The sequence below is a fragment of the Barbus barbus genome, assembly GCF_936440315.1.
Source record: "Barbus barbus genome assembly, chromosome: 28".
Taxonomy (NCBI): domain Eukaryota; kingdom Metazoa; phylum Chordata; class Actinopteri; order Cypriniformes; family Cyprinidae; genus Barbus; species Barbus barbus.
Window position 1 is genome coordinate 3,453,482 of NC_136756.1, and position 15,429 is coordinate 3,468,910.

General features: G+C 41.4%; 1 protein-coding gene across 1 annotated transcript in view; it reads right to left on the bottom strand.

Annotated features, from left to right (window-relative positions):
• Window positions 1–15,229, bottom strand: part of LOC306848110 (protein bassoon-like) — a gene marked incomplete at its 3' end in the record, with an annotated part of 62,103 nt that extends 46,874 nt beyond the window's left edge. The window contains exon 1 of the mRNA XM_079382463.1: window positions 14,949–15,229. Within this exon, the coding sequence (XP_079238589.1) occupies window positions 14,949–15,100 (152 nt within the window). The 5' untranslated portion in view covers window positions 15,101–15,229. The remainder of the gene's footprint in view (window positions 1–14,948) is intronic.
• Window positions 15,230–15,429: the final 200 nt, after the last annotated feature.

A 15,429-nucleotide genomic window follows, 5' to 3' on the forward strand; every position in this document is an offset into this window, starting at 1 on the left:
TTCAAAGGTTGCGCCCTGCAGAGGTTGGAACTGTCAGCCGTATGTGTCATTTAGAAAAGTAATCATTGCATTGCAAAGTAAGAATGAAATTACAGCAATTACACTGCATGAGGAATAACAGTCAATTTTATAATGGTTACTTTTCTCAAATGAGACAATCTCAATGATGTATGCGGCCAACAAATGCAACCTCTGAAGCCCGCAACCTTTCAAAGTGGAGTGCACTTCAAAATGGCAGGGAAGAGCTTAGGAAACTTTGCGAGTGCACATTTAGAAGCAATGTGGAATGTACCTTGGTACTTCTTGAGTCACCCTTGAATATAAACAGTCTTTGCTGAGCAAACATCATTGAAGGGGCATTTAGTAGTTCTTCAGCTTACTTACTGATACTACAATAGCATCACAATAGTGCTGCACTGCCATAGATCAACATGGCTATCTCTGAGTTTTATGTAAATTAAATTGATACTAGTGAGTTGATACACTGAGACATTATGGTATGACATGGTATGGTTAATTACCTGTCCAGCTAAAAAAAATATGTAAATTCCTCTAAAAAATAAATAAATAAAATAAAAGAGCCATTTCCTCTGTCATAAAATTTTTTCCACCTTGTGTGCTGTACTGATGTTCACTCAAATTTTTATGTACTTGCCTTTCTCAGTGGCATAGCTAGGTTTTCTGGGCCCCATGTACAGAACAGAAGTGAGTGTGTTTCATTGTCTAATTTTCAGTTTTCACATCACCAAACAACACTACAATATAGATGTCAATGAGAGTGAGAATTATTTCCAATGTTTAGTAAAACAGCGAGACGTGTCATCTTATTCATCATGCTGAAATACAATGAGGAGCGAGATGCACCAAACATAACCATAAACAATTTTTATTAATGTGAATTTACACTATTAAGATAACTCTACACAAAAACTCTTATCTCTTATCTTAGCTCAAGCTACTGAATACACCTTTAAGATTTTAACTACAGCGTAGTTAAAGACCCTTAATGAGTATTTGACTCATATGTGTCCCTGCAGCACAAAAGCAGTCATGAGTAACAGGTATATTTGTAGCAATAGCCAACAATACATTGTATGGGTCAAAATTATACATTTCTCTTTTATGACAAAAATCATTAGGATATTAAGATCATGTTCCATTAAGATATTTGTTTTAATTTCCTACCGTAACTACATCAAAACTTAATTTTTGATTAGTAATAAGCATTGTTAAGAACTTAATTTGGACAACTTTAAAGGTGATTTTCTCTATATTTAGATTTAGATTTTTTTTTTTTTTGCTCCCTCAGATTCCAGATTTTCAAATAGTTGTATCTCAGCAAAATATTGTCCTATCATAACAAACCATACATCAATGGAAAGATTATTTATTCAGCTTTCAGATGTATAAATCTCAGTTTCAAAATATTGACCCTTATGACTGGTTTTGTGGTCCAGGTTCACATATTAGATATTTCCTGTTTTGGGGAGCCTGTCCCTGGAAGTTTTCTTGTTGTCTACTGTACATTCAAACTGTCCACAAAGTGAAATAATTCTTAATGAGTTGAAAAAGAGCTACAGGTTCCACCTCACGAGTGTGGTGCTTATTTTGACCAACAATAGCAGCATAAACTCGTGTTAACATTCATCTTCCTCTACTATGTACTTCCTCAATCTAAATTTGCAATTGAAAATGACCACAGGAGCTCATCATTGTGTCATTCTGATCAGCTTCAAAGTAAGGCACATAATAACATGAATGCTTCTAACCGTACACACAAATTACATCGCACTCTGTGATTGTCTGCTTTTCACTGATGATTTCCATGCATGGGAACAGAAAAAAGCACAGATGGTGCTTCAAACATCTAGCTTTAATCTTTCTTATCTCTTTGCTCATGTCTTTTTTTGCTTGCATTAACTTGTTTTTCCACAGTCCACAGTGAACTTGGCTACAAGATCAAGTTCAAAATTATAGAAAATAGAAACAAAGACACACAATTTAAGTGTTAATAGGTCAGAGGAGTTCTGCAGGAAATGTATAGGTGGAATAGATCTGCTGCTGCTGCAGAGCGGTTACAGAGATTTCACAGATACATTCACAGACATTCTGCTGTGAACATGTAAAACATGCTGCTGCTGCACACATACTTGAATTACCCCTGTAGCAGACCTATACAGATGGAGCTGGGGAAGGTGGAGGGTTTCTGCTTGTAACATATAATGCTTAACAGTATTAAATGTATTTTATTTGATGGAGAAAAAACCCCACATTGAACCACACAAGCGCTCTATCAACACTGTTGCAACAACCATCCCACAATAAAGTTAGCAATCAAATTTGACCTTATTTATTTTCTTACATTTTTACAGGATGGGGAAAGACACATAGCGCCCAGGCCACTCTTTGTTATTCTCTTGTTCAGATCAGTTGATGCCGAGTTCACACTGCATGATTTTCAAAGTCGTTGGATCACTGTTGTTTTCACACTGAACAACTATCTGGGGTGGGGTAGCATTCAGCTGCTGCTGTGTTAACATTGCACGATGGATCGACGACAGGAGGTTACTCATTGCATGACTTTACAATAGGAAGAATTGCCGACAACTCTGTCTGGTCTACAAACTACAGCCAAACACTCATGAGAAAAATGCAATAAATGTTTTGTCCTTTACATTTTATGTTTAATTATATATATATATATATATATATATATACACTGAACAAAATTATAAACGCAACAGTTTTGTTTTTGCCACCATTTTTCATGAGCTGAACTCAAAGATCTAAGACTTTTTCTATGTACACAAAATGCCTATTTCTCTCAAATATTGTTCACAAATCTGTCTAAATCTGTGTTAGTGAGCACTTCTCCTTTGCCGAGATAATCCATCCACCTCACAGATGTGGCATATCAAGATGCTGATTAGACAGCATGATTATTGCACAGGTGTGCCTTAGGCTGGACACAATAAAAGGCCACTCTAAAATAATTTTAAATAAAAAAATAAAATAAAAAAAAAAAACATTTAAAGTGGTCATGAAGTCGGCACTGATGGCCTCATGAGCAGCACGCCGACATGTGATGTTGCGCTTCAGGTGTCCCGAGTTCGGGTCCCAGCTTATGGACCTTTCCTGATCCCATCCCCTCTCTCTCACCCACTTTGCTTGTCTATATCTAAATAAAGGCATAAAATACCAAAAATAATTCTTTAAAGGGGTCATATGATGTTGCTTAAAATAACATTATTTTGTGTATTTGGTGTAATGCAATGTGTTTATTTGGTTTAAAGTTCAAAAAACACATTTTCCACATACTGTACATTATTGTTGATCCTCTGTGCTCCGCCTTTCTGAAACGCGCCGATTTTTACAAAGCTCATCATTCTGAGAAGTGAGGTGTGCTCTGATTGGCCAGCTATCCAGTGTGTTGTGATTGGGCAAATACCTCAAGCGTGAGACGGAAATGTTACGCCCCTTACCATGTTGTGATGCACGACGAGACAAAAACAATAAAACCCATTACAAACGAGGCATTTGTTGCACCCAGTTGGGACATAATTACTGATTCTAATTACTTATACTGTCTTTTTATGCGTTGCGTTGTATCTGCATTTGTGATTGGAGAAACGACAAACAACAAGCGCTACTCTACACTGCTCAAAACTCGTGTTTGAATTGTCAGTGGCAAATTCTTTAAATATGAAAACATACTTACAGGCTGTGAGTCAGAAGCACCAGACTGTCCTTGCAAAGTTGGAATTGCCCCACTTTATAGAAACAGCCTTTGTGCACAGCTGGCAGGCTACTCCCAGGTTCAGGAAATAGTCCTCCGTAAAATGTGCTGCACACACTCTAATATTTGGGTTGAACTGTTCTGGAACAGTGTTGTAAATACAACTTAACCACTGATTTCTAGTTGTGTCCTCTTTTGGAAGCCCAAACAAATTACTTTTGCTTTCACAATGAAACACAGCGTCTCCAGGACATGGCGCCGGCAGCAGCAACAATACTACAGCCAGAATAAAAATCACGCCCTCTTTCTTTGTGTATACATTTGGGCGCTGTTATGCAAATCTTCCCACACACTGACGTTGACATGTGGGGGCGTGTTTAAATGAGCCATTTTAGGCCGTGGACAAGTCTTCACTTTTATAAAGAATATCTGGGATTAAGACTTTAGTCTTTGCAACTTTAGGGATCTTATCTATGCACGAACAGCTTGTAACACTCCAAAGAGAAAGGAAAAGTTGAAATCACATTTAAGAAAAGGGGGTCATGAAATACATTTTTAAATAATGTTTCCTGTGCACTTATAATCTTAGTATGTTGTTGTTGTTTTTCATAAAAAATGGTCATAATTTTGATATAAATGGTCATTTTCTACCCTGAATTTAGCCTCTGATTTAAACACCCTATTGGCGTGTCTGGTGAGAGACTTCAATGTAAAAGCCCACTGCACTGCTATGACTGGCTAACATCTTTGCATATGAAATGAGTATTACATGTGGACCTCGTTTTTACTATAACAGCCGCCAATATGAACTAATCATGGAAAGTGTTGACTAATTTATTATTAAGCATAATTTATTAATAATTATGAGGCATAATTGTTTGTGATATTTGCCCACTGGTTATTTATCCTGAAAACATTTAATTTTAATTAAACATTTGCATTAGCTTGCATCGGTAACATGTCTCCACAAGCTTTCATGGTTGTGGTTGCCAGATTTCAAGAGTTTAAATCCCCCAATCAGAGCTAAAGTGGCTTATCGCTGTCTGAATATTTCTGAAGATATTACAAGTCCACCCCATCCACATCAGAGATCCATTATACTGAAACCGATGCAGATGCTTTTTGTGACCAACAAGAATCCATGGGTTAATTGTGTTTTTATGGAATGGTGACTTTGGAGTGAAAAATGACTGCTGCATGATAATGATCACTTACTGGGAATAGCTGTGACTTTTAAGCATGTAAAGAAGCTTGTTTGAGCAATATATTGAGCATCATCAACATCATCATCAGCTTTGTCCATAGATGCCATCCAGGCCAAAGGCTTACCTCAGTTCAACTTGATGGACATTTCTTCAGATTAGTGTCACTGAATTCACTTACAACCCAAAATCCCAGGGGTTGTTAGGTGGGAAGCCGGCTGACAGCTTCAGAGGGACATAAACAGAATTTACTTGGTAGGGAGAGAGATAAAATGTCATTGATGAATATTCAATAACCTTTGTTAACAGACCCTTTGGCTGATATACTGTAATCAATTTCTGTCTCTGCCAAAAGCAGCCAGTCTGTCTAGCTGAGCTCCTGAGTAAGGATGTTTTTGTCCAGCCACAATTCAGTTAGAATTTAAATAAAGCAGAAGCTGTGCCTTCAGTTGTATTGTTCAAGAAACATAGAGTACATTAGATGGGTAGTTTACTTATTCTCTAGCTTGTCTACTATTATAGCCTACTGTTAAATCTTGGAATCGTGTACTGTTAAATTGTTTGTGATGTTCCTGATTCCTAGGATGCTTTGGATAAAAACATCTGCTAAATGGCTAAATGTAAATGTCTGCTGGGTCCAGCCATTAGCCTTGCCCAAACACCAGCCTGCTTATTACGTTTTGCTTTTCATCAGGTGTTGAAACCTAACTTAACTGAGTTTATAAAAACAGGAAAAAATGAGGTAAAACATAAAAAATGGAGTCTGCTGTCTATGTGCTAAATCCTTATTGTAGGCTACACACAATAACACAGCTCCAAGTTTCCTTAAAGAAGACCTGCTCTGATCAAGACACTTTGCGCAATAAATTTTAACCCAAATCTTTGAATGCATGTGAAAGCTGCTGAGGGGTTTTTGGGACACAGTGATGTCCTGCTATCAGTAGTGATGAACATTACACATCATACACGATATATAGCCTTCCAGCCTAATTATTTGACAGAGTAACAGGTTATTTTATCCAACACTCATAGTACAGTAAGCTATACATCAATCAATGTTGAGAGTGAACTGAGAGCCTGGTCTCTGAAAATGCGTATAAATAGCACAAGTTTTTGTATTTTGCGTGCTATTTACATGCAGAAACTGACTTTGACGTGCATATAATATGCAGTTTTTGCATGATGATACGCATTTTGGCATACATATAAATATGCATCTACCCCACACCCCTAATCCTACCCATTGCGTATCATATGCACGCCAAAGTCAGTTTCTGCGTATAAATAGTACTCTGAATAGAAACAGAAAATCATACCATTGAAATATACTTTCATGATATCGGGTTATATCTATATGTAAGGTTTTAAAGGCACAATAAGTAAGTTTTCACCACTAGAGGTCACATTTTCAAAACAATAACAAAGGCGAAGCTTGATGATGCTATGAAGGAGGATGTTTACGGATGAGGTAATGAATAATTTTTTTATTCCCTGTACCTTTCAAAGTTATTCAAACAGCGAAGAAATTATACAGAGAAAGCGAGCAAAGAACATTTACATGGTCAAAGAACATTATGACTGACTTCGGTCTAGCGCGAGTTTAAGCACTCTCAAAAAACTTATAATCAGTAAAGCTGTCTATACACAACTTTTATGAATGCAGGTTTTATGAATGAATCTCTTACATCATACATACATCTGCACTTTGTTGTTTATGATGAGAGAATTCGCAAGCGTGTGCACTGAACAAAAACTCATCTGAACTCCTCTGATTGGCCATTGCATTCATAAGCTCAACAGACTCGTGTGTGATTGGTTACAATGCACAACACTGTAAAAACACCTAAAAAATCATGGCGCAACATTGAGCAGATCAGACCAGAGGTGTACAAAATGTGCAGAGTGGTCGGCCCCCAGGTTTGGAAATCACTGTTTTACACTGTATGTGCAATTGTGCTGCTTGCCAAGCTTGTTCATCAGAATCATGCTGATTTATCATGCATGACTGCTGGAGGCACCTGCCGCAAAAGACAAAAAGAGTCTATGAGGTCTATGAGGCTGCAAAAATATACAAGGGCTGTCCGGAAATTATCCAGCCATGTAATATGAAAAATACGAGTTGAGAGATTCAGTACCATGAAAAAGGTTGCATCTATGGGCAGCTTTATCACAACAATGCATCACGTCTTGTGCTTTTTGTTTTTTTGGCTTTTCCCAAAACTAAAATCACCTTTGAAAGGGAAGAGATTTCAGAACGGTTCCGATTCCAACAAAGTGTTTTGAAAAGTGGAAGAGACGCTGGCAGAACTGTGTGAGGTCCCAAGGTGCCTACTTTTAAGGGGATTGAGGCGTCCTTATCCTATGTACAATGCTTTTGTATCTTGTATCTTCTTCAATAAATATCTATTTTTTCATTTTATATGGGCATTACATGGTCATTTATTAATCAGAGATGCCTTTATTCACTACTGATCAAACAATATTTCTAATTTATGTGGTTATAATACAACAGGGACTATGCTCTGTCCTGCGACGTTAATTTAGTTCAGCTATGCTCCGATTAACAGTATAACTATAAAATCACAATAAAAGCCAACTGCTTAAATACATGTCATTTAACACAGCATACTATTTGGCAGAAGCTATTATAGCATTAGCAACAGATTCTCAAAGGTGCAGAAAGGGAGCTATGGTTTTGAGTGTGGTGACAAAATGAGTTTCATATGTTGCGGTCAATATGCCAGTCCATCTGACCAATAAGATTTTAATTATACATCTGTAAAATAATTGTTAAGACTCTTTACTTCCAATTTTCTTCATTTACATAAAAAAATGCTGACATGCAGTGGGAATAAGTAGAAGAATGGGATCCAGAAAAGCCAGATTTGAACTTGTGTCGGTTGCGTCAAAAACTAAATCAGGCGTTTTTACTCTCCTTACCACCGGGCGGGTGGGTAGAGTTAGTGTAATTAGCCTCTGCCAACAAGGTGGGCTATTTGCACTTACTGTGAATAAACACGCTGATACAATATCTATACAGTAAATGCCTCAGATGCAGGATGTTTTCACTCGCTAGCACAAGCAGACCACAATGTTTGTTACGATGGCAACTGCTTGCATTTTTGCACTCCAAAGCAATTCTCATGTGTCTTGAAAAGCAACTATCCACAGCATGTACCATGCAAAAGCCTTTTAAACACAGGCTCATACACACTCTTAAATATTATAGGTTGCACTGAAAGATCACACACATATGCATTACAGTGTTACTGCATGACATTCTAATGAGCCTACTGCTACTCTATGACAATTCATTAAATGGGAATTTCTTCCCAATTATTCAGGAAAAATTAGCATGTTTTACAGATCAAAAATTTGAATTAAATGAAGTTGAGTAGTGTTCGAGTTGCACTAGCACCACACTTATCGCATTTCCATATGCAATTCCATTGCAAGCTTTGTTGGTATCTCATACTCAGTTATTTTCAGGGCTGATGAGATATTCAAATGCCCTCCAAACCTTTGTGAATGCCTGTCCACCGTTTTGAATTTTATTGTCAGTTGCTGTATCAAAAATCTCCCGATATTTCCCACATTTGTCCACTTAAGTAAATGAAAAAAAAATTGTGACTTTGTATACTGAGTGTGCCGGAAAGGGTGCCACTTTTACATACTTTATGCTTGCTGTTTATTAATAAAATAAAAAGACTGACAGTAGGTGCGTTTCCTCTTGCGATAAATCATGGTGACATATGTTGGGAGCTTTATCGCAGCCATTATTTTTAATCGAAGGAGATGTATGCGTGTATTTTTAGCAAAGCAGCATGGAGAGGCGCTTCTGGGATGCTTGTCTGCCGCGGCGCAGCTGGTATAAACACAAACATTGACTTCAGTGGCCGTGATTAGCTCCAGTGGCTGTGTCGGAGCCATACTGCTGACATGTGCAATGTAAATAAGGACTTATCCAAACATTCACATAGTACTGAGCGGCCATGTATAGGTGTTTCCTGGAGGTTATAGTACATTAAAAAATGATCATGTGAGTTTTATGTACGCCAGGTAACCTATAAATGCAAAAAAAAAACATTGCTGTTTTGCAATATATTCCTTTTTCGAATTGCCTGAAAAACCACCTCATGTGAGCACAAAAACTTTTTTTGCAATATATGCGAGTTTTTAGCGAAATTTACATGTTTCCATTAGCCATATTTTCAATTTCAGTTTGCACAATTTGAAGGGCAATGGAAATGCAGCAAATGTGGATGTGCTTGCAGTGCTTATCTGGTAAGCTCCAGGTGTCACGAATCCCGGCCACGAACTTCTATTCGTTCACCAACAGAGGTCACCCGCTCACCACATGGACTCTTGAACTACACTGCACTGCTGGCACTTCACCATTGGACTACAGTTCCCATCATCCATTGCACTGACGACACACACAGCTGATTTCACTGATCACACAATCACACACACTTTATAAGCCTCGGACTTCCTCTCTGTCATCGCCGAGTATTGTTTAGCATATATCCTAGCGATAGCTACTCTACAGAGCTGTCTCAGTTGTTATATTCTTGCTTTGTTAGTTTTCTTGTGTTTGATACCTGCCCGTGTTACCTGGATTATCGCTCTTGCCTTGCCCCTGCTGGATATTGTTCGCCGATCGTCGACCCACGCTTGCCCTAGGATTACACTTTGTCTTGCCTGTGTTGTTCCTGTTTGCCACTGAATGAACCTTGCTTGTTTTGTAACCACGCCTTTGAATAAAGCTTGCAAATGGATCCGCATGTCTCACGTTTCGTTTTGCCCCGTAACAGAATACTCGACCACACAAGGATCCAGCGGCTTTTTCAACGAACATTGGTCAGGTATGGATGCAGCGATCTTGTGACTAGCCCTCAAGCAGGGTACACGATCACTCGAGCGTTACATTGCGGAATATTTGGCTCTGGCTAATGGCTCAGAATGACCAGACTGTGTGTTAATAGATTTTTTTGTGATGGCCTTAACCAGCCTTTGAAATCAAAAGTGATTCATAAGGGCCCTCGTTTTTCACTGAGTCATTTTCTGGATTATGTTCTGTGGACTGTTGGTTCAGCATTCACTGTGGGTGTTGCAGAGGAACACGATACCGCACTCACTAGTGTGATAACAGCCGTGCTGGAGCACACTCACAAAATAGCGGCCACAACAACACCCCGTCATTGCTGCCAGTCATGCGTCAAGTCAAGTCACAGCTGATGTTAAAGAGCCAAGACAAGTCACAGCTGATGTTAAAGAGCCAAGTCAAGTCACAGCTGATGTTAAAGAGCCAAGTCAAGTCACAGCTGATATTAACAAGCCAAGTCAAGTCACAGTTAATTGTCGTGAGTCAAGCCAAGCCGCAGTTGATCTTCGTGAGTCAAGCCAAGTCACCGTTGATCATCACAAGTCAAGTCACATCTCCGCTGATCTTCCAGAATCTCTTCTCGTCTTAAGCTGGTCATCCAGAGTCACACCACGTCACAGCTGGTCATCCAGAGTCACACCACATCACAGCTGGTCATCCAGAGTCTCTTCACGTCTCCGCCGACCTTCCAGAGTCTCTTCACGCCTCCGCCGACCTTCCAGAGTCTCTTCACGTCTCAGCTGATCACCCAGAGTCACGTCTTCAGTACCCCCGGCTGGCATCCAGTGTGGAGGATCCACCGCTGGTGTCAGTACGAGCAGCTGGTACCCCTAAACCAGTCCCTATCCCCTCGATTCCTTATGTTCCTGAACTGATTCCCCAGTCTGAGGCGCTTCCCCTGATGGGGAGCACCTTTTGGTGTGTTTGGGCTGCATACATAATCACTGAGTCTCCAGAGGCGGCGGTGTCCACTATCGTATCTTCAGAGGTGGTGGCTGATGCTGCAGAACCTCCTGAGGTAGTGGCGCTCGCTGCTGTGCTTTCCGAGGCGATAGCGCCCGCTGCAGTTTCTCCAAAGGTGGCAGCTGATGCTGCAGAACCTCCTGAAGCGGCGGTACTCTCTTCAGTTCCTTGCATGGTGGTGGCGTCCAGGAATGCACTCTCAGACTGTCATGTCACGGTTGAAGGTACCATTGCTAAACTCTCTGCATTGGTTAAAACTTCTGATGGTATTGTTGTAGAACCTCTAGAGGTGGCGGCATCCGCTGCAGAACCTCCAGAGGTGTCAGTGGTATCCCCCTATGAGTCCTCGTCCTGCTCTGTCACGGCTATGGAGGCTGTCTTTGAATCCTCGTCCTGTTCTGTCACGGCTATGGAGGCTGTCTATGAATCCTCGTCCTGTTCCGTCATGGCTATGGAGGCTGTCTATGAACTTCCTGATTGTCCTGTCACAGCCTGTCATGTCATGGTCAAAGGTACCATTCCTGAAGTCTCTGTATTATTTGAAATTTCTAATGGTACTACTGTAAAACCTTTAGAGGTGGCAGCATCCGCTGCAGACCCTCCAGAGGTGTCAGTGGTATCCATTAATCAGCTCTCAGCCTGTCCTGTCACAGCCATGGAAACCAATAATGAACCTTCCTTAGCTCCTATTACGGCCTATGAACTGTTGTCCTGCCTGAACCAGCCGAGTTGGCTGGTTATGAACTCTCATCCTGTTCAGAGCCAGTCATGGAAGCCAATCATGGACTATTGCCCCGTCCTGATCCAGCCAAGGAGGCTGTCTCTGAACTCTTAGCCTTGTCTGTCACACCCAAGGATGTGGGCTGTGAAATTCCTGGCTGTCTTGCGGCGCCTGTATGGGCCATTTGTGAATCCTCATCCCTGCCTGTTACAGCCATGGAAGCTGTAAATAAGGTTTCTGTAAGCCTGGTTAACCCCCGGAACAAAAATACCATTCAATGTCTGCCCCGTTACGCCTGTAACTGACAAAATAACCACTCAGAAACTATCTGTCTGTTCTGTTTCTTCTAAGCTGTCTGAAATTGAGCCATTGGTCTATTCCATTTCAAGTAATGTGTCTGAACTTTCTGTCCGTCCAGTTTTAGTCATTGAGTCTATTGTCGTACCATTCATCAATCCAGCTTATACTAATGGGTCCGAGTGTGAATTGGGTCTGAGTGTGAATTGTCTGTCTTGCCAGCTTCTGTCTCAGAACTGCCTACTCCAGCCTCTGTCAATGCACCCTTAACTCCACCTGTTTGGAGCCAAGAGACTATAAATGCATCCCATGTGTTTCATGTTAACTCTGTCACTGCCATAGAGACTATTCATGAACTGGCTGCTTGTTCTGTTCCCCCATGTGTGTCAGCTGAATTGTCTGCTTTACCAGTCCTAGCCTGTGATCCTGTTTATGAACTGTCATTCTGTCCTGTCTCAGTCAACGAACCTCTTGATGATTATTTTGTGTTCCCTGCCATGGTCCCTGAGACTGTGAATGCACTGTCTGTGTTGTCTGTCTCTACTCTCCCCAGATCTCTGTCTATGCCAGCGTCCTCCGCCTTGTCTGCTCGGCCTGGTGGTCTTCTGTCTCGATCTGGTGGTCTTCTGTCCCACTCTGGTGGCCATCCGCTCTGCTGTGGTGGCCTTCTGCTCCAGTCTTGTGGTCTCCTGCTCCGCCTGCTCTGCTGTGGAGATCTTCTGCTCCATCATGGTGGGCTCTAGTCCCATCTGCTCCACCCCGGTGGGCTCCTGTCCCATCCAATCTGCCTCAATCCCCAGTCTCTCCATTTCCACATGGTCCTGGCCCTCCGTCCCTCCCCCTGTTCCACCTCCGCTCCACCGCCCTCCTGGATTGTATAGGAGCGTCTGGAAGCCGCTCCTTGTGAGGGGGGCTATGTCACGAATCCCGGCCATGAACTTCCATTCATTCATCACCAGAGGTCACCCGCTCACCACATGGACTCTTGCACTACACTACACTACTGGCGCTTCACCATTGGACTACAGTTCCTATCATCCATTGCACTGATGACACACACAGCTGATTTCACTGATCACACAATCACACACGCTTTATAAGCCTTGGACTTCCTCTCTGTCATCGCCGAGTACTGTTTAGCATATATCCGAGCGATAGCTACTCTACAGAGCTGTCTCAGTTGTTATAGTCTTGCTTTGTTAGTTTTCTCGTGTTTGATACCTGCCCGTGTTACCTGGATTATCTCTCTTGCCTGGCCCCTGCTGGATATTGTTCGATGATCGTCGACCCACGCTTGCCCTAGGATTACTCTTTGTCTTGCCTGTGTTGTTCCTGTTTGCCACTGAATCAACCAATGCCACTGTTTTGTAACCACGCCTTTGAATAAAGCTTGCAAATGGATCCGTATGTCTCACGTCTCGTTCGCCCCATAACACCGGGAGTAACAAAATTATCTGTATTGAAATCTGTCATGGAAACTAGCTTGTACAAACTGTAATTGATTAATTTATTAATAAATTATAGGGGAACCTACACCTATGCGATTCAGCTGAGGACGCTATCTTCTGGTGAGACACAGGAATTAATTTGCCACAACCCACATACTGCATTCTTGGCATTCTCTAATGTACATCGGTTGTACACTCAGCATTGCAGTGCATTATGGGACAGAATAAGTGCACTCAGTAGAGTTAGCAATAGTTCGGACACCACTACAAAATGTCTGTCCCTTCAAATTGCCTAGTGCACTAGCAAATTTGACACAGCCAGTGTAGTGTTTATTGGATCTCCACCAAATTTGGCTAGCATCATCATCAGACCATTTTGGCTATAATACATCAGAAATTTTATTTGTAAATTTGATGACAAGACAACAGCAAGGATCTGAGCCTGTATCCCTGCAACCCACTGTTATATTGATATGTATCTTCATATGTGCAATTGACAATCCCATATTAATTTGGTGACAGCATTGCATTATTATTACATTATAAAAAAAATGGCTTATTAACATTGGATGATTCATAATTACAATACAATACAAATACAGTTTAAAAAATATTTACATTACAGTTTTGCATAAATGAAAGCGTTTGAACTATTTGCGTTTGAAGCTGAATGGCGACAAAACTGGAGCGACCAGAATGAATGAAGCAGGCGCGGTGTTTGTGAGTGTGTTTTTTTAAGGGATCGCTCGAATGCAAATCAACACTCCTCCACGAATAAAAACACAGATGTGCTGTGGTAGTGAATGATGGCTGGATCTGAAAACACAAATATCCCGTCCTATTCTTAGCATCATACGCGAGAGATCAGATATAGCCTCGGATGTAAATGAGTCACTTCTCCGTCGAGCTGCTGATGAACGGATGAATGAGCTGCTGTGCGTGTATTGCAGTGCTATCAATTCTTCATGTAAAAGCACTTACAGTTGTGGCTACTCTTTCTCTCCATAACATACCGACAGCCATTTGCAGAAAGAAGCGAAATTCGCTGTCCCTAATATCAGAGTGAGGATTCTTCGAGAAACCTACTCATGGACATATCCACTATAGTAGCCAACAGTAACGAAAAATATCTTAAGAAATGAAATCATGTGTTTGAAGACGATGACATGTGGCTGCGTGATTCGTAGCAATATTTTCAGCAGCAGACTTCTATAGCATGCATGCCAAATCTCATAATAATTTCACGAACAACCATCATCAAATATGACGCTGTGTTTGTAATTCTTAGTGGAGAAAATATTCAAACGCATGGCAGTAAATGCATGTGAGCACAATTCTCATTCACACGATCATATACGATTCTCTCTCTATCTCTCTCTCTCTCAGCATCCTTTTAGTTCCTCAGTTTGTCATCTTGAGGCTCAGGTGTGTCGATCTCTCTGATCTGACGACGTCAGCACATCAGAAACCCCGTCTTTAATTCCCCTCAGCAGTGAACGGCACACTTATGTTCGTGAACCGAGATCGTAGCCTAGAAACAAGCCTCACAGCATCACACAGCGACCCGCTCCGCTCCAATCAATCACACGACTGTCAAATCCTACATCTTATTCGAGGAGGAAAACAAATGCAATCGAGATGGCCCTATAGAGAATGTTGTAAAATAATCTGTCAGGAAAGCGAGCCCTAGACTTACCTGTTTATCCCCGCCCTGGGTTCGAGGGAAGCTCCAGCGCCGGCCGCTGCGCCATTTACGGGCTTCTGGAGCTGTCCAGAGCTCGGTGCTGAAACCGACATCCCGACCATAGTGGCCCCATCACCGCCCTCCAGGCTCGCCTCGTTACCCATGGCTGGATCTAGCGAGCAGGCCGATTATGTTTTATAATTGCAATAACCTCAGTGAACGCAATTATATAAAGATGCGCTCAGCGCCGATCTTCCTCCGCCATCATCTCTCTCTCTCTCTCTCTCTCTCTCTCTGCATTCAGTGCGCTCGAGCTCGGGTGGGAGGGGACACAGAATCAGCAACTACATACACGCCTCTAATGTATCTGAGCCATATGTTTACTTATATACGCGTAACATTTAGGCTACTTCCAGCTGTCTCTTGTGGTGACATGAGATGAATAGCATGAAGAGAGATTCGCGCTCGTATTGTGTTACAGAGTCACATTGGT